The sequence below is a fragment of the Pongo pygmaeus genome, chromosome 5, assembly GCF_028885625.2.
Source record: "Pongo pygmaeus isolate AG05252 chromosome 5, NHGRI_mPonPyg2-v2.0_pri, whole genome shotgun sequence".
Lineage (NCBI taxonomy): Eukaryota > Metazoa > Chordata > Mammalia > Primates > Hominidae > Pongo > Pongo pygmaeus.
Window position 1 is genome coordinate 5,593,084 of NC_072378.2, and position 26,005 is coordinate 5,619,088.

Consider the following 26,005-nt stretch of genomic DNA (forward strand, 5'->3'; position numbering starts at 1 on the left):
TCCGCCTGCTGGGTTCAAGCAATTCTCCTGCCTCAGCCTCCCAAGTAACTGGGACTACAGGTGCACGCCACCATGCCTGGCTAAGTTTTTGTATTTTTAGTAGAGATGAGGTTTCACCATACTGGCCAGGCTGGTCGAGATTTCAAACATTAAAGTTTGAAAAGCACTTATGCCTAGTATTGCATCTCAAATTCCCCAGCACAGTTGAATTATCCGGAAGGCTTTAAAAACTGCCAATTCCCAGTTTCCAGGTCTGGACTGGGGCCTTGCACCAAGATCTTTTAAAGCTGTCAGGTGACTGTCATGGGTGAGAATTTGAGAACTCCGGAGTTTAGGAACTCAGGGGACACTCCCAACCACCTATAGTGTGGCTCCCAAACCTTCCCCGTGCCATCTTTCACTCTATCAGACTGACCTCCAGTCCCCGAACGCTCTATGCTTTTATATCATGTGTTTTAGACTATTAGCAGAAGTCACCAGGCATTGTACATGCCGCCTTTTCATGACTGGAGAGGGCCTAGGATGACTGCATCTAAATTTTTCATTGAAAATGCCACAAGTACAAGTCACGGAGACATAAATACATGCATTTACTCAATTGTACATTTAGTTTTCCTGATTAATAAAATGTAAGGCTTGATTCATCCAGATGACAGCTTACTGTGGTACTATGTATCTTTTTTGGTTTTAGTCTTATTGAACATCAAAAATATGATGGGTAATTGGAAGAATATGCTTGCTTCATTGAGTTAACTTTGGGAGTTATAAACTGAGGAGCTTTTAAAAATATATATATCGCAGTAGCAGTGGCAACTGCTTTTCTTTTCTTATTATTTATTTTTTTTTTTTGGAGATGAAGTCTTGCCCTGTCACCCAGGCTGGAGTGCAATGGCGCGATCTCAGCTCACTGCGACCTCCACCTCCCAGGTTCTCCTGCCTCAGCCTCCCGAGTAGCTGGGACTACAGGTGCATGCCACCATGTCCAGCTGATTTTTGTATTTTTAGTAGAGACAGGGTTTCACCATGTTGGCCAGGCTGGTCTCAAACTCCGGACCTCGTGATCTGCCCACCTCAGCCTCCCAAAGTGCTGGGATTATAGGCGTGGCTGCGACTGCTTTTCATTACTCTCACTGCTTCACCTCCACTTGTGATCAGTGACACATGTTTGAGAGACACCTGCTTTGGAGACAGAAATCAGGATCCTTGACCTCTTTATTACCTTTCCTAATGGAATGAGGTTGCACACATGGGCCGCGCTCTGCTGCACACATGGGCCGTGCTCTGCTGCGCACCAGCAGTTCAGAGAGCCCCGTCATTTTGGGGAGCACTCCTCTGTCACTACAGCACCTATTGTAAAACCTTACCCGCGGGACTGTTTTTTCCAAACGACCTCAGATAATACTTTACTTGATGTTTTTATTCACGCAAGGTGTTAATTTCTAACAAGACTTTTATGAGCGCAGCAAGCAGCAGTTGCTTTTTCATGTGAACATTAAATAAGACTCAGGGTATGAAAAGCCTGCTGCAAAGGGTCCAGAAGGATCTGTGGGATTTGGTGGGCTGCAGCAGACAAATGGCCTGCCATCTGTGACAAGTGTGCAGTCACCGTGGGCGCCAGCCTTGGGAGGCACAGGATCCACTAAGTCGTCGGGATTACCGGGCTCTGCCCCTAGCAGCCCCCAGAGAGTTAAGGCCCTGTGTGCACATCTCTGCAAAGGCTGTTGGTCAAACACATGAAAAGCCGGTGTTAGTGGTGTCTGCCTGAGCCACCGTAAATCACCTCTCCCTCTGGGCTGCCACTGCATTGCCTATGCACAGCCTGGAGCCTGGAGGCATGGGACGTGTGTCACTGGAGGAAGCACGCAGTTCAGGAGTCCTGTTATGTCCGTATGAATGTGAATATGAAAGCATGCCCTGGCGCCTCTGTGCTGGGCTATTATTGGGACCAAGCACTCACACACAACAGCGACATCATCCAGGTGCAGAATAGAAGATTGTACTGAAACGTCAGAAGCCAGATACCAGGTTCTCTCTTAAGTGCCGATATCAAGGCTTGACAATGTTAGTGCTGGCAGGACTTTTCTTTTTCATTATCCCCATCTTCATCCCTAAACGAACAGTAGAGATGCAGAGAAATAGTCATTAGAATGAACTAAATTAAAAGCAGGAAGCGGTTAACTTTATGTCGTCTCTAAGATAATGTTAGTAAATAAAAAGGCTAATTGAAATTCTCTGTATTCTAATAAAAACTTTTTATTAGTAGGTTATTTGTGCTTTAATGGGCTGCTCATGGCATGTGGTTGAGTCGTGATGCTTTTCATTACTCATTTTTATTAACACATACAGTAAATATTAAAATAGATCTTGGCAACGATAACATAGGTAGAAAATGATGGGTGGCTTGTCAGATACAAAATACAGCAGCATACTTACAGATGTGTTCTCATGCCATTTTCAAATTTATGTTGGCTATTTTTAACTTTGTCAAGCCTTTCTCTGACTTCTGCTTTATTGTACTGCTGTTCTTGACATTCCTCCCTCTCCCAACCAGATAGAAACTTTGGTGTAGCTTATAGAAGGTATCCCAAAAGCTAGGACTTTGACAGCCAATGATATGTGTCTTTTTTAAATGTTTCATTCAGAGTAAGCAAATGAGCAACAGCAAGGGAAAAACACATTTTAGTATTTTTCTCCCTGTTAGAAATTGTTTTGTGCTTTTTAACTAGGATACCAGAAAGCGAAGTATTTCAAAGTGTTCCTTTAGCAAACTATATGCTCAACCAGATTTCCAGTAGCATTTTTCTTCAATGTTTAAAAAATTGAACTTTTAACTTTTACTTTCTATTCTTCTTATCCTTCTATAAGTGATATGTGTACTTTGGGCCCTGTTTAGAACAGATAAAATATAACTTTAATTTTTCTTGGATAATTAAAATGTTTTTCTAATGGGCTGTAATCCATAATGTTTCTAGAATTTGGTGGAAAGTCAATTCACTAATTTAATGGATTAGTGTAGGTCAGTTCTTACTGTAAACTTTAAAAGGTATAAGAGCTCCAGGCTAGATTGGAACTTGTCCCTAAGTCATATTTAGGGAGTTTTTGTTTTATTTTGTAAAAACACTCATCTCACGTTTCCTAAAAATGAAATAAAGCAGCAAAATAAAACTCATCCTAGGATTCTGGTTACTTGGGTTTTATAGCTAACTAAGATTTTATTTTGGTTTTCCTTTCCCTTTCATGTTCTGACATGTCCCCAAACGTTTAGGACTAAGAGAATGAGGGGGGAGGCCCAGGCTGGAGGGCTCCTGGACAGGGTCTTGGGGGAACTTGTCTTTCCTGTACCCCCTGGGATGTCACTGTGTTCACCCTTGGGGACAACAGGAAATTTCATATGAAGGGACTTTGGTGGAACTCCCACAGGCCCTGCTTTGGTTTTATGGATATCGGCTTTTCAGTGTTATGGGATCCTTCTGCTTCAAAGTGAAACTAGGTCTGAAGTTTTCAAGCTCAAAAACTTCCATAGGCAAAACTTTTAATGGAAACAAATTACTTTTTTAAAACTGAGACATTTGTCAAAAGCAAATATAGCTGTCAAGCCTGTGGATTATACATTTTGGTTCCAAAGAATGATGAACCTCTGGTAGCCACAGGGATGGGAGATTTTCACGCTGTTGTGATTCTGAAGTCACCAACTTAACAACTGGAACCAAGCACAGTCCACGCTGTTCAGTGCCTTCTTACTGTCTGCTTACTCTCCGCTGGGTGCTGAAAAGCCCCAGCCCACCTGTTGCTTAAGATCCAGTACATTATTTTAGAAAATAAGGTTTGTGGGTCTCTAGTGGACTCTGTGGGCTAACTAGTAGTGGGTCTGCTGGCAGCTTGGTAATTTTAGAGGAATATGAAATATAAGATCAATTGTGATTTTTGCAGCTATCCCATTGTATTCTTAGTAACACTTTATAGCAGATATACATTTTATCCCACAACTCTGGGTGTGAGAAATGTTGCCACCTTCTATTTGTCTAAATTTGATTTCATCTACTTCACACTACCTCTTCCTCCCTCTACCCACACACAGACCAGATTTGGGGAAGGCCTTGGGAACATTTGGGAAAACGCCCTCTCAACCTACCATCTTGGCCTGAGAGTCTCTTCAAGGCAGACAGCTCCTCTGCTTCCGTGCAAAGGTGGACACAGGGGCTTTTCATTAGGGCCCCAGAAGCTCCAGCTCTTGATGTTCAGTCCACCCTGTATCCCAGAGCTCTCCCACAGAGGCCCTGCCACCCTTGGAAAATGCTGTACAGGCCTGGGTTCCTGGCTTCTCCTTCTCTTAGGATCCTCCAACCTCTGTTGCCTTCCCAGCTTGTGCCTCCTAAACTGCCCCTGATCCAGCTGTTTCTCCTCCCTCTCTGAGCTCCTTCCTCCCTCTTCCTCCTTCCTCTGTCGCCTCCTCCCTTTAGTGAGCTTTAGAAACGTAATGCTGGGTTCTCCTTCCTACAGCGGTGGAGATGGGGTGAGATGCCAACACTGGTCAGCTTAGTTTTCATGATAATCGTCTTAGTCCATGCTGGCTGCTGTAACAAACCACCACAGACTGGGACAACAGAAACTTATTCCTCACAGTTCTGGAGGCTGGGAAGGCCAAGGTCAAGGCACCAGCAGATTTGGTGTCTGTGAGGGCCCACCTCTTGGCTCATAGATGGTTGTCTTCTGGCTGCATCTTCACATGTCACAGGGGCAAGGGAGCTCTCCAGGGCCTCTTTATAAGGGCACTAATCCCTTCATAAGGGCTGTACCCTCCTGACCTAATCACTTCCCAAAGGCCCCACCTCCTCATACCAACACCTTGGGGGTTAGGATTTTAACATAAATTCGGAGGGAACATAAACACTCACTTCAGAGTAATGATAAAGTATATTGCCCATATGCTACAAGGACTGTCTTGGTCACTTTTCAGCTAACATTTAAGTAAAAGAGTGTCATTCTCTGCAACTGTGTTTTGTCTCATTCACGTGTTAATATATACATATGCTAGATTTCCCTTTGCAACAATGGTTGGATCAGCTCAAAGTGGTTCACTGACGTCCAAAAAAAGTGAAAATAATGCATAAATCCTAAAACTCAAGACATATGCAAGTGGTAATAATTAAGCTTCTACTGTGCCAGCAGATTGTGAATCTACAAGTGTCATGATTTTATAAAAGCAGCCCAAAAAGGAAAATACAAATAGGAAGTATAATAAGGAACATCTGAAGATTCAAACTTATTTGCACTGCAGAGGCACTGAACTCTGGCCTTTGGTAGTTGTCTGTTAACGGAATTCTGTTAAATAGTTTCCTCATCTGTAAATGCAGATGATAATAGAACTTACTTCAGGATGGTTGTGAGGCATAAATGAGGTAATACATGTGGCATGCTTGTGTACATGTCGATGTGCTGTCTGGGCTGTCATTATTATAGTTATCAAAATTATTATTATTAATATAAAACACAGCCATCTCTCTAAGCCTATGAGGTTTTTCCAGAATGAATTAAAATAACAGTGCTTTGTTACGGAAATGCTACATTTGGTCATTCAAGATGGAGAAATGACCAAAATTGTGGCAGTACCATGAATAGTTGTAAAAGTTGGTCCAAGTTACAATCTGACCAAATAAGCCATAAAGTAAATAGAAAATATAGTTCGAATCATGAAATTACCATTTTTTTAATAGTCCCAGGTAGTGAAATATTAGAAAATCCCCATGTTTCTTCTCGACTTCATGCTCAGAGGAAAAGCAGAGTGAGCTGCTGGCAAAATTCCTCTGCTAAGTGACAGTGTGGAGGCCGTGCGAAATGAGTTGCATGTGCCATGAAGAGCGATTCCGGTGTGCGAGTCGGCAGATGGCCCGCTCTGCGTTCTGCTGAAGCCACAGAGCATGGCTCTTCACACAGGTGGGTTGAGGGTCTGAAGAGGCGCTCAGTAACTGCCAGTAACTGGTTTCCTGTGCCTGCCTCCTTCCCTCGATTCACCCTGAATTTGCTGTGCAGCCAGCCCCCTCGTTGGCAGCCTTGACACCTGGCCGCTAAAGAGGACACAGTGCTTCCGCATTCTCCCCACTGAAACCCAGGGGCTCGCCTGTGGCTCACTGCCCTTTTGGTCCCATCATATTCCCAATGTTATTTCCTTTTGTTTGCCTTTTTGCATAGTCTCTGCTCGAGCCATTTGGAATGTTCCCATTTCTTGAGCACCACCATGCACCCATCCCTCAGCTCGCCCCCCTGTGCCTCCCCATTCTCCACTTTTTGAGCTTTTGCCCATCTTTCCTTGCCCATCTCCAATGCAACCTCACACACAAAGCCACCCCTTCTTTTCCAGTCACCTGCGCTCGCTACCTCCTCTGAACCTCAATCTCACTTTGCCATTTTCGCCTCATTGGTGATCGTTATCTTAGTGTTGTGTGTTCAGCAGTGATGTATTTGTTTTACTCCATCTGTTAGAGAAGCAGTCCCCAACCTTTTTGGCATCAGGGACCAGTTTTGTGGAAGACCATTTTTCCATGGATGGTGGGTGGGGATGGTTTCAGGATGAAACTGCTCCACTTCAGATCATCAGGCATCAGATTCTCACAAGGAGCACACAACCTAGATCCCTCGCCTGCATTACATTAGGGTTCTCGCTCCTGTGAGAATCTAATGCCACCACTGAGCTGTTAGGAGGCAGAGCTCAGGTGGTTATGCTCACTCACCCAACCCTCACTTCCTGCCATGCAGCCTGGTTCCTAACCAGACACGGACTGATATTGGTCCACAGCCCAGGGGTTGGGAACTCCTGTGTTAGACGACAGCTATCTGAGGGCAGGGGCTGTGTCTTGATCACCATCATGATTCTCCCACATAGTATGCTCGTGGTCAGTAGTTCTAATGTTAAAGTTGGCCAGTGCTGTCCCCATTACTCTAGGGCCCCTTCCTGTTCCATGGCAGCATTGCTGACTTCTTACGGACTGGAGGCTCACAGGACCTGGCTGGCAGGTGCTACTTACCCTGCCTGGGAGTCCTGACAGTAGCCCAGAGAGGTTCTTTTAAACTCGTGGCTACATCGACTGTTGGGTTTCCTACAAGGAAGACCATATTTAGCTTTCGAAGGAGGCCTTCAGCTGCTACCCCGAGCAAGCCAGCTGCGAATCACTGGCCATGTTTTAACTTTCTGTGTTGTTGCTCCTGTGTATGGACTGAGAAATGCATTCAGCAACTGCTCCTTCTATTAATCCTATTGCTACATCTCCAGCCTTGAGATTTGCCAAATATTGCTGAATGAAACACTCAGAACAGCATTCAGATAAGGCTTTGTGAGACTTTGATGCGGTCTGAGAAATTACGATCTTTCCATCCGTTGATGGGGCTCCTGTTGTTTCCATGTCACAGTCAGCAGAGCTGTGATGGAGTCTGAGCAGCAGCAGCTCAGCTTTCTCCAGTGCGCCTTGATGAACCAAAATGTTTTGTTTTTGTTTTAGCGGAGGCATGATCAGCACAGAACCTGTAAGCACTTGCTTGTTCTCACTCACTTCTATTCTTCTGTATGTGCTTTTCCTGCATTCCTTTATTAGAGACCTGTTGGATATCATCATCTTGTTGCCACATTTGCTGAAAGGAATGAATATGTCCGTGCAGTTTCCTGTTGATCCCTGTCTGGAGTTAGCAGCATGGACCTACCCCAAGCTGAGCTGGCAGTGAGGATTTCACTCATAGAAACGACTTCTCGTTACCAGTTGAGGACCAACCATTATTTCAATATTACATGGATTTGAAAAACAGATTCAGCACCTGAGAATAAAGTGGTACCAGGGCCTTTCACAAGCCACTAAGCATCTGAAAACCTTGATGCTGGTTCAAGCTTCACCACTTAGGAACACGTGGCCTAAGGGGTAGCGTAGACGATTGCAACTGGATCAGAGATATTGTAGATAATTCCTTATAGCCCAGGCCCACAGACTTGCTCACAGTCACCCAGAATACTCTGGAGGAAAGGCAAAACTAGAGCTGAAGTCTCTGTGGGTCTAGTTTAGGACTCCAGGCAGCATCAGGCTCCCTCTCATTTCACATTTTCCAACACTAGTGTCTTTGTGAGTGGAGCATGAATAATACTTTTTCTGCCTCCCCAGGAGGGGAAGGGCAAATCCGAGCACACATGCCAGTCTACTTTGAAAATCCTGAAGCCCTACACTGCCAGTGTGGAGCAGCCATGTCCTTCCGTCCACATATCCATCCCCCGGCGCACATCTCGCAGAGCCCCATCTTGTCCCTGGGTAGCCTCGGGGCCCCAGACAGGATGTATCTCAGGCCCTGCCATTGGGGCCTCACAGTCCAAAACAGAATGCAGGAGTTGAACAAGCAGTGGGGTGCAGCCTCAGGAGCCCAGGGAAGAAAGGCTTGGCTACTAATTCCTTATGGCTGTGGCAAATATCATGGAATCTTAGGGACTGCCTCACAGGGAAGGTGCCATTGGAATTGAACCTTGGAGAATAAGCAAGAATTCCCCCAGGTGGAACAGGTCAGGGGGGCTGTTGTGGGTAGAATGAAAACATGTGGGCCTCAAAGTCATGGTGTGATTGCAGAACAGTGAACTGTCTAGGTGGTAGAAGGGCCGGGTAGCAGAGCTTTGTACAACATTGCCCTGGAGGTAATGATCAGTTGTTGTAGAAAATAGTCCCTTAATTTTGTGAGAAATTTTCATTCCTTAGATTTGCCTGGGAGATGGGATTTCCTTATGGGTTGAACCTAAATCTTGCATTGGATGGATTTTTCTTTTTTCTTTGTTTTGGCATCATTTCACTCCCTTATCAGGATGTGAGATCCAAGGGGACCTGTCACTGGCCAGCTCACCCATTACTCAGGAAGTCCTACGTGATCAGTGAGCTCCAGTTTGTCCTGTGATCCTCTAGGCTGTGGGAGTCCACAGCTATGGCCCCAGGCAGGTGTCCTGAAGAGAATCAGGTGAAAAGGGGGCTCAGTCATGGAAACTACTTCAGTTTCATCCAGCAGAGATCTGTAAGTGCCATCCGAGTGTAAAGCCTCTGGTCAAACCACTCAAAGCAAGCTTCCTGCTGAAGCTGAGCTCATGACAATCCCCCCAAATCCTTCTACACCCCCACACACCCTTCCCTCACTTTATGGTTTTTAGAGACAGGGTTTTGCTCTTTTGCCCAGGCTGGAGTACAGTGGCACTATCATAGCTCACTGTAGCTGTAACCTCCTGGGCTCAAGCCATCCTCCCACCTCAGCCTCCCGAGTAGCTGGGACTACAGGCATACACCACCACACCCAGCTAATTTTTAAATTATTTTTTGTAGAGACGGGGCCTCACTATGTTGCCCAGGCTGGTCTTGAAATCCTAGCCTCAAGTGATCATCCTGCCTCAGCTTCCCAAATCACTGAGACCCTTTCCCTTCTTAAAGATGAATATATTAATTAACTCTAAAGCCAGGGTTGCTGGCCCTCATCTGTCTTAATGGGGCACTTCCTCCCTTGTTGTGAACAACAGTAAACAGGTCTTGAAGAAGCTCCATGTCTGAAACAAGGAGTTCCATGGTCATTTATGGTTGCTTCACTAATTAGAAGTCTTTTTTAATGAGGAGAAACATTTTCATTTCTCTAAGGGCTTTCTTGCTTTGGGTGGGCTAGAGGTGTGGTTGGTGGGAGGTGTGGAATGGGACTGAAGGTGGGGGTGAGGCCATAGATGCTGAGACTGGACCTTACCCTCAGGACAGTGGAGGCCTGGTAGGTGGGCCTGAGCAGAGGAGGGCAGTGCCTCTCCTTGATACCTTTTCCATCCCAGCTGCACCTGCCCTCACAGCTGGTTGAAGGAGGACAGAGAATGTGGTCTCAGTAACTCACTTGGTGATGGGTTTGTGGTTCTTATTGCAAACTACAGGTAAATCTGCCAATTGGAGGAACTCTGATGTACACACTGAGCTCCTTGAAGAAAATTTTCTTTGCACTCACCTTTGGAAAGTATTCTTTCATTTAATATAAGTTTCCTGGATTTTAAAAAAAAATTGTTTGCAAATCTTTAAAGCCTACCTCACTGTTTTAGAAGGAAAGTTTCTAAGATCGGAAGACAATGACATTGACACCAAGAAGAAAATTATGTTCCCCTGTTGATGTTCCAAGACGGTGTGTGTGTGTGTGTGTGTGTGTGTGTGTGCGCGCATGTTGGGGGGGCAGGGGAGTTGTGGTGTGTGTGTGTGTGTGAGATTCTGATGTAGTGGAGCTGAAGGAAAGATACTGAGCAGAGGCCCGGGGGCATTCGCAGCCCTATTCTCCACCTTCCACCCTTGTTAGCCAAGTGGATTTTCAAGCTCTTGGTGAGTGCTCATATTAACCAGCACTTCTTAGCTTGCCCAGGATGAGGGGAACTCCTGTGAAACCAATCGTTCTCCTGGACTCTTAAGGCTACTTGTGCTGCCACGCATATCACTTCTATGGGCCATTTTCATTTAAAACTCGTGGTGGCTGCTGGCCAGCGCAGACCCTTGTCTCCTGAGAAGAGTGGTTGGGCCTGCCCAGCAGCCCTCCCCGCAGCCACCTTCTGATGGTCCTGTAGAGCAAGTAGGAAGGCCTTTGGCTTTCAGAGCCTCTCAGTCTAATGCATTCCCATTTTGCACCACCAGCAACCTCATATGTGATAGAGACAGATGAGCGCCGCTGTACAACGCTGCATGGTCCAAGCCACGTCCCTCCCTTGGTCAGGAGATTCACTGTGGGTCACTGACTATGATGAGACTACTTAGCATCCCAGGAAAGTCAGTCTCATTGCTAAATGGGACCCTTTGTGTAGTAAATGTTGGAGTCAATTAGAAGTTCTACTCAAGCCAAGATAGAGTCACAAGGACTGGATTTACCTTCCCTTCTTAAACAACTAAAAACTAGGCAAAATTAGTGCAACAAGGGTTTTCAGACGTTGGACATAGAGTAGTCCAGGACGGTGGTCACTGAGAGGGAGAGCAATGGAGGTGAGTCCTGCGGCTTCCCCCACTCACTGCCTGGGGGGCTTCCTAGGCCACAGCACGGGGAGGGGACCCCACACAAAGCCCAGGAGTCTCTCAATTCACAAGACAGAGATAGGAATCTGGGACGCGGAAGCATCTGTAATTCTCAAGGCAGAGTGCCAGACAGGCAAGAGCTGCCCAGAGAGAGGGCTCTGGATTTCCGGAGAGGATCCCCCAGTCCTCGGCTGGGCACTGATCGATATGTGGGTGAGGACAGGGGCTCCCATGGCAGCTGCAGAAAAAACTCCAGAAAGGACAGGCAGAAAAATCTCTGAGCTCACGTGCATCAGGGAGTAGTTTGTGCTTCCAGCAGCCGTGGGAGGATGAACTTCGGGTGCGATACTCAGAAGGGTATTACTTCAGTGGTGGAGAACAAACAGCCCTGGACTGAAAGCTGCTAACAGCTTAAAAAGCAAGTCTACGTCTTCTTGGAGAAGTAATTGATTCTAGGACTGGGCCAGGAAATATATGAGCCAATAATTAATGCAATAATAATGTAATACAAATATCTCATAATGCCAGAAAATAAGAAAGTGCTCCAAAAAGGCCACAATATTGGGGGATGGGGGAATGTCAAAGGGGAACAGGAGCCAACTAAAAGAGTTCCAACCGCCAGAGCTGGAACACGTAAGAAACAAAATAAACAATAGAGTGCTGGATTATAACACAAAGTATAAAATAAAAATCCATCTGATTATACCAATATAGATGAATGCCGTATGGATGAATGAATGAATGAAAAGAGAAATCTCCCATGCAGAGGAATTCCAAGTAATTCATACTCTTCCCCCAACAAGGTGGAACGTAACTCCCCACCCTTTAGTGTGGGCTGTACATAGAGGCTTCCTTCCAGAGAGGACGGGTTGGAAAGGGAGGAAAGAGAGTAACTTCACGGTAGACGAAGCTGACGACCACTGCTTCTAGCACGCTGACAGTATGTCCCCTTGCTATGGTGTGATGAGAATGCTACTCAACCTCTGCGATCTTCCACAAAAGAGAATCCCATAACCCTGGTCTAATCACGAGGGGAAAAATCGGACATGTGTCAATAAAGGGCCGTTATGCAACATTCCTGACCAGCGCTCCTCAAAATAGTCAATGCCACCCAAAACAAGGGAAGTCTGAGAAAGCGTCACAGCCAAGAGAGCCTGAGGAGGCATGACAACTAAATGTAGTGTGGGATCCTGGACAGGAAAAGGACAGCAGGGGAAAAGTGAGGGAATCTGAATAAAGCGTGGATGCTGGTGAAAATAATGTAGTGACTTTGGTTCACTCCTTCTGACTAACATACTCGTGTACCAGGCTAATGTGTGATGTTAATATCAGGTGAACCTCCGTGGGGGAAATATGGGGACTCTGTAGTATCTTTCCAATTTTTCTGTACATCTAAAACTTCTAAAATAAAAAGTTTATTAAAAAGTAATTATATAAACTTAATTACATAATATCTAAAACAAAGGCGATAAATATTTTTTAAAGCGTTCACTTTACCAGATTATTTTAAATATTAAAAAGGGACCAAAATGAAATAGCACAGCTGAAGTAGCTACTTCTCCCTTCTTCTTTCCCTCCTTCTCCTTCCCATCCTCACTATGACAGCCCTTCCTAATATCATAAGTAATGTTAGTGGCTGCATAGAGTAACATAATGAATTTAGATTGAAAAACCTGAGTTACTTCATTACAAAAATAAATCAGGCCATTCATTGCCTTCAGCTTGAGCTATCCCTTAAGCAGTCAGCCTGTCCAGGACCCTTCTGGTTTCCAGGCCTCCCAGTCTCTTGCGAGTGGCAAGTGTCCATGAGGGAGTGGGTAGGTCTGGGTAACTGGCATGGACCTCCACGGCTTCTGCACCCATGTTTTAGAACCACCGTTTACCCTACTGTGTACCTGCTGTTCACTTTCCATCTCCTCAGCAACTTGGAAATGTAGACGGTTCCTGTTTCTCATGTGAGACACATAGGGCTAGGAGAAGTGAATTCACTCCCCTACTTACAAAGCTGGAAAGTGGCAGAGCCAAGCTTCCAACTAAGGCATGTCTGATCATAAAGCCCGCAGTCTTTCTGCTGCAGCACCTGCCTGTCTTCCAGCTCCCTGCCCACCGGTCCCAGTCCTTGCCGTCCTTGCTTTGTAATCCTGAACGGCTTGGCCTAGGGAGCTCCTGCACTCACACTGCCAAATCACTGTTCTGCAGCTGCTGTGGTCACACACACAGTCAGGCATGAACAGAGGAACCTGTTACTAATGCTTAGTCCTGAAGCTCACACAGTAGACGCACCTACCTGTATCTAAAATGGAGTGTACAAAAAGCGTACCTGTAGAACTTTCACTGTCACCATTGTGATCCTTCCATCTGATAAGCTTTCTGGAAGTAAGAGAAAGAGCTATGTTACAATGTACAGTGTGTGCCCTAGCTTATCCTGACCTTTGCCTCCAGTGTTCGGTCACAAACCTTTCATGGTCCTGGCAATTTGGCGTTATGGTGGAGCTGCTGATGTGTGATTTTGTCTTTAAACTTTTACTGTCTTTAACTTGGCCTGGAAATGGATACATCGACAGGGAAGAAGGCAAGTTACACACAGTGTCTGTCAGGTTACACTGTGTACCTACAGGTGGTAGCATTTTGGTTGTAAAACATCAGTGTCAATGTTGTATCTGGGCAAAGTAACGCAGTACACAGTTCTATTTCAATTTCCAAACCAGAGAAATACAAAGAGCTTATGCAAGTCCATTGTAAAATCACTACTTATTTTGGCAAATGCTTAAAAGTGTGTGAATTCTGGATATTATCACAGAAAAATGGAGTTTATTTCTGGCTCATTCTTTTGTAGGACATACTTGCTCACCTTACAAAAGGAATAGAGGTCTGGAGACGTTGACGCTTAGGAAAATAAATTTAATTAACACCACCTTTATTTTTCACTGTAAATGACAACATCTTACTCTTGTAGCATAGCAAATGCAGGCACCCACAGAAATTCAGGACTACGGATTGCTTTGCTAATCCTGGTGTGTCCATGGGCAGGTCTTGCATGTGAGTGAGCATTGCTCGAGGTGCAAAGAGCACCGCTAAGCAGCACCGCAGAGCTTTCAAAGGGGCTTTTGCATATTTGCACAGGCCATTGTTGCAGACATGAGGGTGGCGCTTTGAGCAGGAGCCCCAGGATGGTTTGGCCCAGGTGTAACATGGCCCCTCCCCAGCCAAGTGGCAGCCCCAGAGAACAGTGGAAAAGCATATTGCTGTCTTGCTCTACCATGTTCTCCAAAGACATGAAATTTAGTCCATATACTTAAATCTCTCTTTGGCTGATTGCCTTGTGCAGTTCATACATACAGTACAACAAAATAAAATTAAAAAATAAATCTGTTTGGAAGCAAACTTGAAGGGGAGAAAATGCTGCAGCCCTGTGCAGAGAACGCATATGAGCATCTAAACATGCCATTGTGTGTGTGCGTGTGTGTGTGTGAGTGCGCGTGTGTCGAGCTTTGCTTTCAGAGTACCATTTATAAAATATTTATCATAGTTTCACTGATGAGGTTCAAAAAGAGCCTTTGTTATTGACAAGGAGCCAAAGCACTTTGCTAGTTTAGGAGGCCATCGTTGGGTTGCAAGAGTGAGGACCCAGGCAGATGGCAATGTTGGGATCCAGGGGAGAGTGGGCAGGTCTGGTAATGTCAGGAACAGCATGCAGCTGCCTCCAGGTTGAGCCAGTCTTCTAATGGCATCGCCAATGGGAAGGGTCTGAAAGGACAATCCATGGGATTTATTATCCTTTGCTGTCCCCGCATGTGTGGCCCTGGGGAGGGGGAGTCAGGCCCTCTGGCACAGAGTCCATGAATGTGGCTCAGTTGGTCTCCTTCCATCTCTTGCTGCTACTCCTACATTTTCATCTGTAGCCTAAAATCAAACAGAAAACAAACTTAGCAAGTCACAAAAAACAGAACCTTTTGAAGATAATGCCTTGGTAAGGAACATCGTAAAAACTAAGGTCAGAGCCAACAAAGGAAGACTTTTGTGAGCCCCTACTAGGTGTCCCTAATGACCATGGTTTCTGAGGGAGATGCTAAAGAAATGGGCACTCCTGAAGGAGCTGACCCAAAGCAAGCAGATGAGAGTAACAAAACTTCATGTCTGGCCGGGCGCGGTGGCTCATGCCTGTAATCCCAGCACTTTGGGAGGCCGAGGTGGGTGGATCACCTGAGGTCAGGAGTTCGAGACCAGTCTGGCTAACATGGTAAAACCCCATGTCTACTAAAAATACAAAAATTAGCTGGGTGTGGTGATGGGCGCCTGTAATCCCAGCTGCTGAGGAGGCTGAGATGGGAGAATCGCTTGAACCCAGGAGGTAGAGGTTGCAGTGAGCCGAGATCGCGCCACTGCACTCCAGCCTGGGCGACAGAGCGAGATTTCATCTCAAAAATAAAAAATAAAAACAATTTGATGTCCAGTGAACATTTTACATGTGCAGGACACTCTTCTGTGTGCCTTAAATATATCAACTTCATTTAACTTGTGCACGCCCATATTACTATCCTCATGTTACATTTGAGAGAACTAGGGTTCAGACTTGTTAAATATCTTGCCCAGGGTCACACAGCTTATAATTTTGAGAGTGAGGATTTGATCCAGGGGGTCTGATGATAGAGCCTACACATTTAAAAACTTTCAACACATGGATTTCACCTGTACCCCTGCCCACACCCTCCCCAGCATGCTTTTTTCAAAGCATACAACTCACTGGCTTTTCGTATAGTCACAGAGTTGTGCGTTCATCACCACGGTTGATTTTAAAACATTTTCATTACCCCGAAAGAAACCCAAGACGCCTTAGCAATCACCACCCTTTCCCTGCCACTGCCCCCAGTCTCCTTGTTCCTGACACCGCAGCCCCAGGAAACCCTGATCTACTTTCTGTTTCTACAACTTACCTATTCTGGACATTCATATATAAGGAATCATATAATATGTAGTCTCTTGTGTCTGGTTTCTTTTACTCAGCATAATGATGTCAAGGTTCATTCATATTATAGCATGTATCAATATGGCATTTCTTTGTATTGCAGCATAGTAGTTTATTGTATGAATAAGCCATACTTATCCATTCATTATTTGATGGACAATTGGACTGCTTTCACATTTTGGCTATTTATGATGCTGCTATGAACATTTATATATGTTTTTCTGGAGACTAACTTTAATTTCTCTTGGGTGTGCACCTAGGAGTGCAGTTGCTGAGTTACACATGATAACTATGTTTAACCATTTAAGGAATTACCAAACTGTTTTCCAAAGTGGCCACACTGTTGTGTATTTGTACTAGAGTGTATGAGGGTTCAAATTTTTCCACATCCTCACCAACACTTGTTATTATCTCTTTTTTATTATAGCCATCCTAGTGGGTACAAAGTGTTACCTCATTCTAATTTTGATTTGCATTTTTCCCTGATGGCCAGTAATATTGAGTGTTTTTCATGTGCTTATTTTTCCAGCTATTCTTTTGAAGCTAATTCGGGATGTCATTTCACCTATAAATACTCATATAGTATATATAACAGGATAAAGACACTTTTAAAGAACATAACTGCAATATTGCTATCACTACCTTAAAAAACATCTTTAATTATTACATATAGAGTGCTCAGATTTTCTTGTTTTCCATGTTTGTCTCATACTTAAAAGAAAATTAATTGGTTTAATCTAGATCCAAACAAGGCCCACACTTACATTTGGTTAATATTTATCTTGGGGGTCTTGTTTTTTTCCAGCTCAGGGGAACCCCACTCCCCATTCCCCTGAGCTGGAAAAAACAAAACAAATCCCCAAAATGTTGTTCCTCTGCTCTCATTCCACAACAATCAACACAGAAGACTTCTGTGGCCAGATGTGCAGGGATTTGTCCCCGCCAACAAGCAAGCAATCAGTTCTGCAGCAAACACCGCAGATGTCCTCTGATTCAGTTCTGACACTGTCTACCTGGAGGGCCCACAGGTTGAGGGCTCCATCTCACCAGACTGCTTCCACTTAAGATGCCTTCACAAGCCTCAGCTGGCTATAATTCAGGGAACCCACAACTCCCTCCTTGGGTTTGATTAATTTGCTAGAGCAGCTCACAGAACTCAGAAACATGTACCAACATCTACTGGCTTATTTTGAAGGATATAACAAAGGATACAGATGAAGAAGTGCAGAGGGCAAAATATGGGGGAGGGGGAATGGAGCTTCCATGCCCTCTCTGGGCACACTACCCTCCAGGAACCTCCACATGCTCAGCTATCTGGAGGCTCTCTATATACCGTTCTCCTAAAGCTTGTATGGAGACTTCATTGGATAGGCATGTTGAAGCATGGACAACCAGGTAGATATGTGATTGGACAAAAAGGGTATGATCTACTACTAATAGACTGAGTGGGGAACCCAGCAAGTCCTGTCTCTTCGGATTCTTCTTGGTCTCTCTGTGCAGCATTCCTTCCTCCTGGGATGAGGCAGGGCCCCTTCAGAAATGGGGAACTTATGACCTACAGTCAGACAAGGTAGATAAGAGAAATGTAGGGGTAGATTAGAGTCCTGCCTTGGGGAGAAAAAGGAGCAGGGGAAAAGAAGGTAGAAGGTCAGAGAGAGATTCTGTTTTCTAAGGCCTGCATCTGAGACCTAAAGTGCCCCAGTGTTGTGACAAAAGACTGTAACAAAGGTCATGGGAGTTATGAGCCAGGAACTGTGGATAGAAACACAGATATGTATATATGTGTGTGTGTGTGTGTGTGTATGTATGTATGTATATCTCTCTCACAACCCCCTCTCTAGTCATTCTGTTGTTTTTGAAGAAACTGGGTTGTTGGCCCTGTGCACTTTCCCATGTTTGGAATTTTGCCAGTTGTATCCCCATGGTGTCATTTGACATGTTCTTCTATCCTCTGTATTTCCTGAAAACTAGTAGCTGAATCTAGAGGCTTGATCAGATTTAAGTTCATTTGGTTTGGGTTTTGGCAAGACTACTTTATGAGTGGTGTATCTACTTACTTCCATATGTCTCTCCTTTCGTGCTATTGAGATTGATCAATAGATTCAGGTGTTGTTAACTGAATGTATTTAATTATAAAATTCCCCCATCAGCTTTTTACATAATATATTCCCCAGCCATTGATGAGCACTGCCTAAGTCCATTATCCATCAGGGAGCTGGCTTTCCTCATAACTCTAGTAAATGCCTCCTAAGAATGCAACAGTGCTTTTTCTACCATGCCCTAGTTCCCTCATATTGCAAAGGCATGAAAATGAGAAGGTATCAGCCATATATATATATATATATATATATATATATATTTTTTTTTTTTTTTTTTTTTTTTTTTTTTTGAGATGAAGTCTCACTCTGTCACCCAGGCTGGAGTACAGTGGCGTGATCTCTGCTCACTGCAACCTCCATCTCCCAGGTTCAAGTGATTCTCGAACCTCAGCCTCCTGAGTAATGGGATTACAGGCGTGTGCCACCACACCCGGCTAATTTTTGTATTTTTAGTAGAGATGAAGTTTCACCATGTTGGCCAGGCTGGTCTGGAACTCCTGACCTCAAGAGATCCACCTGCCTCAGTCTCCCAAAGTGCTAGATTATAGGTGTGAGCCACCATGCCCAGCCAGTATCAACTATTAAAGGGCCATTTTATTTTTGTATTAATTATGTAAGAATTTACTTAACCCTTCCATGCTAGACTGAAAACTTCCCAAGGGCAGGTGCTAGGTCTGTCTTGCTAGTTCTCAGTGCCCACCCACCCCCACCTGGGCCCATGGTAGGATCTTGCTAAGCAGTTGTTGAGTAAGTGAATCGGGTACTTGTTACTATATACCCTTTTTGAAGATTTCCTGTGATACAAGTGTTGGCGGCATTTTTGCTGATAGCTTTTCAACAACTTCCCTATTTTCAGATGATGCCACTGTTCAACAGTAAACCAGGTGAAACAGGCTGTAACTTACATATACACACAAGAGACATTTGAAATGCCAAATTTAAGCCTGGCAATTCAGAATGCAAGCTCATTTTTTTTTTTAAACCAAAGCCTCTTTTACCTAATTGAGCCAGAAAATATGTGGTCCTTTTCCCTCCCAATTTGCAGCTTCAGTTCTCCTTGACTAACTGAGTAGCTAATGGAAGATGGGGCCTGTTCCTGCTCTGCTTGTGAAATCTGACTCTCAGCCCGAGGCTGTGTGGCTTCATATTTTGGATCTGAAAATAAAATGCTTTTATTTGATCCTGGCTTATTAAATTCAGGTTATGTGTGTTGCAAAACAGGGAAATGTTATCTAGAATCTTCCTGCTAATACTGAATCTTTGGTTCTTCTGAGCCACTGTCTCACCAGTCTTCCTGTGGAAGATGGTGGGAATGTTTCTAATCCCACTTTGAACCTGAGTGCTTGCACCTTATGCAGAACAAATCACAATTCATATCATTGTCGGGATCTGAGATTTGTCTCTCACCTCACTCCCTCTCCTAAGGATTTAGTTATGCTCATCTGAAGTAAAGGCTGCCTGACTGGGTGCAGTGGCTCATGCCTATAATCCCAGCACTTTGGGAGGCTGAGGCAAGAGGATGGCTTGAGCCCAGGAGTTCAAGAGCAGCCCGGGCAACAAGGTGAGATCACCTCTCTACAAGAAATTTAAAAATTAGCTGGGTCTGGAGGCACATACCTATGGTCCCAGCTACTTGGGAGGCTGAGGTGGGGGGATCTCTTGAGCTGAATGGTCAAGGCTACAGTGAGCTGTGATCACACCACTACACTGCAGCCTGGGTGACAGAGTGAGGCAAGACCCTGTCTCAAAAAAAATTAAAAAAGAAAGAAGAAGAAAGAAAAAGAAAGGAAAGAGAGAAAGAGAGAAAGAGAAAGAAAAGAGAAGAAAAGAGCTGCCTGCTGTAGCTGAAAGATAGCACTTAGATGCTAATGTGGAATTTTGAAAGCGGGAGACCTTTCTTCAGAAATCTCAGGCAAGGCACTTGCGAGGGCACAACTCAATGCCCTCGTGAGGCCTCACCTCTCTGGGGCCTCACACAAAGATGAGCTTTATGTGGACTTCACCAGAAGTTCTGGGGATGTGGCCAGCCAAGAGCTGTGGCTGTCACCAGTTTGTCATTGATGTGACACTAACAGAGAGAATGTACATCTTTCCAAGACAAGGTAGTTCCAAGTTCAGGTTCTGTAGTATCATTCATGTCATCTGAAAGCTTGTAGTTGATTTTATGTATTGCAGCCCATTCAAAAATAATCTTGTAAAGCATAGTGTTTGCTTAAACATGAGACAGCTTGCAATGTGGCTTCCATTTAGTGTGACACAAACCCGTTGTGGACTCTCTATTATACCACAGAAATTGTTATAACCACAACGTCTGTTGTCTTCCAGAAGGACAATTGAGAGTCACTTTTAAAAGCTGGCCTGTGCTTTCCTATTAAAAACACCTGTTTAAATGGTAGTTAGGCTCCTGTTTTCTACGCAGTGTAGCTAGATCACCCTGCATTCACGATGCTCTACAGTAAAAAAAAAAAAAAAAAAAACACTGCTGCAATACCAATAGTTAAAAGCAATTACATTAAATACATTGCGAACTAGTTTTAAATGTTTATCTTGATGTAGGCGCTTAAGAAAAAGGAAGGGATAAAAAATAGTTGGAGACATTTATAGTGATTCTGAGGGTAACTTCTGAGTTCTGGGGCTTAGACAGACTCTTGCCATTGGGTCTTCATCTAAGTAGCGCTACTCAAACGTGTATGAGCCATAGTTAAAGCATTATGGCTCACAAGAAAATAAAACAAACAGATCAGTTTTCCAGATGTTAATTGGAGATGTTTTGAAAGAGAGAAGCTTCAGAAGGCAGACAAATACTAAAGAGAATGTGTCTTTACAATATTCATTCAGCATTTATTGAGTACCTACCATGCACTAGGCACTAGAGCAGCATTCTCAGACCAGTAGTTTTCTAGATCACCTTTACATTCTTTAGTCTCAAGATTATTAAATTTAAATAGCCTCAAGATCCCCTTTACGTTCTTAAAAATCATTGAGGACCCCAGAGAGTTTTTGTTTATTTGGGGTTATATCTACTGATATTGACCATATTAAAAATTAAAACTGTATATAAATGTTTAAATGCTTTGCCTGGGCATAGTGGCTCATGCCCTATAGTCCCAGCACTTTGGGAGGTGGAGGCAGAAGGATTGCTTGAGGATAGAAGTTCAAGACCAGCCTGGGCAACATAGCAAGACCCCCAGCACTACAAAAAAAAAATTTTTTTTTAATTAGCTGTGCATAGGTAGCACATGCCTGTAGTCCCAGCCACTTAGGAGGCTGAGGTGAAAGGATTGCTTGAGGCTAGGAGGTTGAGGCTGCAGTGAGCTGTGATCATACCACTACACTCTAGCCTGGGTGACATAGTGAAACCTGTCTCTTTAAAAAGAAATAAAGTTTAAATGTTTTAAGTAAAACATTTTAAAAGATTTTATTAATTTATTTAAACATATCAATAATAAAACCATTGCATATTAACCTAACATAATTCTGTGAAAAATAACTATAAAAATTTTTATGAAAAGAATGACATTGATTTATATTTTTGCAAATCTTTTTCAGGTCTGGTCTAAGAAGACAACTAGCTTCTTATATCGGCTTCTGTATTCAGTCTGATGCTCTAAGTTGTTTTGGTTACCCCAGATATTTTGTTAGAAAAGGGAAAAGTGTGTTAATAGCCTTTTGAGAAAATTGTGGCTATTCATTCTTTGACACTCTACCAAAACTGGAAAAGTAGTAGTTTTTTAAAAGTTAGTTGCATTGTGAAATCTGAAATTATATCAATGACTGATATAATTTTTCACTTGTTACATTGAAATCTATTAGTCTATCTTGCAATTTTGAATGGATCATTCACTCTTTCATGATTGTGTGAAATCGTGCATCGTTCAATTAGAAATATTGGTTCAGTGAGTTATGTAACTCGCTTAAGCGTTGACACATTTCATTATCTAAGATCAAAAAATCACATTCATTAGTATCATCACCAATCCTATCAGGAATGCCTTAAGTATTGGGAAATATGGAGACACATTTTCCAACGTTGAGAATTTTCCAAATTTGCTTGAATTGTATCATTGGCCAAAAACACTGTCAGTTCTTGAAGTGGCAGGCTCATTGCATTTATTATCTCTGCCATCATTGGTCTGTCAGTACTTCTTTCATGTAAAAATAATGTTCCATGAAAAAGAGTTGCGGGTTCAGCTCACAGTTGAATCTCAGATGCACATTTCCTTGAGACAACCTTGTGCTCCAGCGTGTACCACGGGTTCTCTGTGTGTGTTTCCCACTGAGTCACACAGAATATAAAAAAGACATATCAAGGGTTGAAACTTAATAAAGGTAATAATTTGTAGTGCTTTTTAAGGACTTTTTAAATATTCTCTTTTTTCCCAGCTTTAATGGATGACACAAATTGGGTTTTTTTTTCCCTGTAGGTGTGAGATGGTAAAAAATGCAGCGACTACCAGTATAAGCTGCAGTGACTACCAGTATAAGCTGGTGCCACTACCTTGATCCCGGCTAAGGCACCCATAGTTTTATCCACTGTTGCTTTTGCACCAAAGATGTAAGTGGCAATACAGCGAAAAGGGCAAATAAAGTCTTAATAGTATGAAAATGCTTTGACCTTACAAATCCCTGAAAGGGTTTTGGAGACCCCCACAGGTCTGCAGAACAGTCTTTTAAAACTCCTCACTAGATATACAGTTTGACATAGACAAGACGTTTTTCTTGTAAAGGGGGAAGATAGATAATAAGCAAAATACATCAGGGGTGCTGTAACCAAAACAAAGCAGTGCGCTGTGACAGAGGGGCTATCTCAGGTGAGATGGCCATGAAAGGCTGCGGAGGCAGTGACGTTTAAGATGAAACTTAAGAGCAGGTCGACTGGGATAGCCAGCCCAGGCTTGACGGCAAGAGCTCACAGGGAGTGTTCCAGGGGCAGCAGAAGAACCCCATGTGCTGAGCATGGCGAGGAGGGGGAAGCGCGGGGAGAGAAAAGGTCAGCGAGGCTGTCAAGGGCTACACTGATCGGGCCTGAGGAACCAAGGTGAGAGCTGGATTTTATTCTAAGTGCAACGAGGATGTCCTTGGAGGGGTGTGAAGCAAGGTGAAAGGCCATGTCCACCTTGTAGCCTCAGGAAGTCTCCCCTCACCCCACTTCCACCTCCATTCTTCTCTAGGGAGACACGACTGGGTTTGAATCTCTAAACCCTAGTTATAAAGTTGTAAATATAAGTGAAAAAGAAAATCCCAAAAGATTACATACAGCATGGTATTCGTTTTATAAAATAAACAACTTATTAAAACCTCAGAGCTATCTACAAATGAAGTCAAGGGAGCAATAAACGAGGATTCAGAACGGTGATTCCCTGAGAGAGGGCAGGCAGGAGGATGAGTTGGGGAAGACTCCACAGATGGACAAAAGTCCTCGTCCGAGTTCCGGTTCTGGGGGTGAGTGGTATTTTGTGGGTGTTTGTAATCTTACTAAGTAAGGGTGAGTGAGTGAAGGTGACAGACCACGAATGGGCCACTCAGGAGTGTGTCAGGAGCCGCGGGTCATGACAGACCCAAGTACGTGCCCCTGGGTTTGATATAAAAAGAGAATAAGGGTAGAAAAGAAACAAAGCTCATATCTATATATTTCATTATTTACACGCCAGAAGTTGGATTTCTAGCTTGTTCAACCCTAGTTATGCAAATATCAAGTGTAGCATCATGGATCATGGGAAAAGGCTGCTGGGTTCAAAACTCGGCTTTGTGTGCCCCCTTGGACACATTGCAGACCCTTCCAGGCCTCAGTGTCTTCATCTTCTTCATCTATGATGTGGAATAGTTGCAGGATCCGCTCATAGGCTTGTTGAGAACATCCAATAGGACAATGCCTGTGAACCGCTGTCACAAGCCTCTCAGTCACGTTTACTGCACAGGTGGAGATTCTCTCTCCTGTATACACTGCCTCCCTCTATCCATTTTTCCTTTCTTTATGTAACTGGGAAAAACCAAGAATGAAGCAGGTTTGTTTTTGTTTTGCTTGTGAGGAAAATGTTGTTGAATCTGTTCTCAAGAATGTTTGAATTAAATTCTCTTTGCCTGGGGATGGTATTTTTATCTTATATGATTGTTCTTTGAACAAGCAGTAAGAAAACAAAATGAAATTGGGAGGCTCCGTGCTTTCTTCCTGAAAAGAGGCTTCAGGGCTTTGGGCCAAACTGTGCCTTGAAATGAATTTTAGAAGCGGCCGCAGCAGGCGGTCTCTGTTGTGAGGGGCCCAGCTAGTGACAGGCACACTCCCCCAAGACAGAGGAAACGCCCTGCAGAGCAGTGGCCACGCTGGGCTGCCCACCGCACAGGGGCTGTCAGAGAAAGAGTGGGCTCAGCGGGAAAGGAAGGGCCGCCCCAGTGGGTTACACGGGAGGCCGCTCCAGGCAAGGGTTTTCGATTTCAGTTCCTTTTTCCCCACACTGCATGGTTTCACTTCTCTGATGGGGCTTAGAATCTGCGCCATTAGGCAGCTTCCACAGCTTAGACGCCTTTCCTAAGGAAGGGTTGGCACAGGGCTGTCAGCCATCAGAGACCTGAGAGGGCAACCACTGGTGCCCTCCCTGCTGGATTCAAGAGGAGCTGGGTGATTCTGGGTTCCAGGATGAAGAGGAGCTAGCAGGGACAAGGAGTAAGCAGAATGTTTGCACGCAGGAAATGACAGGGGACTCCATTGCTGGAGCCATCCCTTCCCTTTGTGGTCATCAGGAAATATCCATGACCACAGTGGTGCCATTGTGTCCTGAGTCTCAGGATTGCCTGTGCCCATGAGGTGGCCAGAGCCAGCTCTGAGTCCCCAGGGTGGCCCACAGCCAAGGAACAGAGCCCCCAGGGCACAAAAAGAAGCCACCACTAGTTGAGAAGGGAGGAGAAGAACTCCTGTCATGAATGTGCCTGGCAGGAGACAGCGCATCCTGCAGCCAGAGCCTGGTGCTCTGCTGGGGCCAGCCAAGGCTAAGACTGTCCCTCATGGAAGGATCTTGAGGCTTCTGTGTCCTCCCCAACACAGGCTCCACTCACCTCCCCTCAGCCTCCAAGCATAGCAGCCCACTGTACTTCGGGACAACTCTTTGTAATTCGGGAATTCTTCTTTACATTGAGCCATAATCTGCCCCATAATTTCCACAGATCAATCCTCATTCAGGTCTCCACAGTAACACGAAATACATCTGCCCCTTTTCGAAATTTATATTAGGTCCTACTCTGTGTCCTGCACCATGCCAGGCAGCAGACAAGGCACAGACATAGATCTTTCCTTCCAGGAGACTAAAATGTAGTGGGCAGATGCCATTAAACAAATAATCACACAAAATTCTAAAGATAAAATGAAGTTTCCACACATGTGGAAAACAGTCAGCTATATTTTCTGGCTAAGGGAAGGTATTTTGCAATGGCCTGACTTAAAAGCCATGGGATTTCCATGAAATCTCTGGATGATGCGGAGCACACGCCACAGTGCTGAGCAGCTTTCTTTAGTTGAAAGAGAGGGTTAGTGATCACCAAATTCGTAGCCTGTTTTGGGGATGGTGTGATGACTTTAAACATGGGCACTGGGTTGTGTGGAGGAAGTTGAAGGGTGTCCGCGGGGAGAAAATCGGAAAGGAGCTTTGGAGGCAGGTTGTGCAAGTCATTAAGTGCCAGGGTAAGAAGTCGGAACTGCGTTTGATGATCATCAGGTGAGAAGAGCGTTGAGCAGGGAGGGAAGTTAGGTCTGAGTTTTGAGGAAGTTATTATAAAATGGTTCCAAGCATGGCCTCTGCAGCCTGGCTGCCCAGGCTCCAGTCCTGGCCACTGGCAGTGGGAAGAGTTACCTGGCCTCTCTGTGCCTCAGTTTCCACATCTGTAAAACAGAAATAATAGTGGTGTGTACTTAAAAGAGCAAAGGAGTT

General features: G+C 44.4%; 1 protein-coding gene across 6 annotated transcripts in view; it reads left to right on the forward strand.

The window, feature by feature from the left end:
- The window catches only part of FARS2 (phenylalanyl-tRNA synthetase 2, mitochondrial), a 519,219-nt gene that overhangs the window by 447,042 nt on the left and 46,172 nt on the right, over window positions 1–26,005 (forward strand). Inside the window, exon 7 of one of the 6 annotated variants that reach the window (XM_063665785.1) lies at window positions 21,636–22,432. The exons of the other annotated variants lie outside the window; for them this stretch is intronic. Coding sequence (XP_063521855.1) covers window positions 21,636–21,759 — 124 coding nt within the window. The 3' untranslated portion in view covers window positions 21,760–22,432. Of the gene's footprint in view, window positions 1–21,635; window positions 22,433–26,005 lie in introns of those variants that run through there. 6 annotated transcript variants of the gene reach the window in all.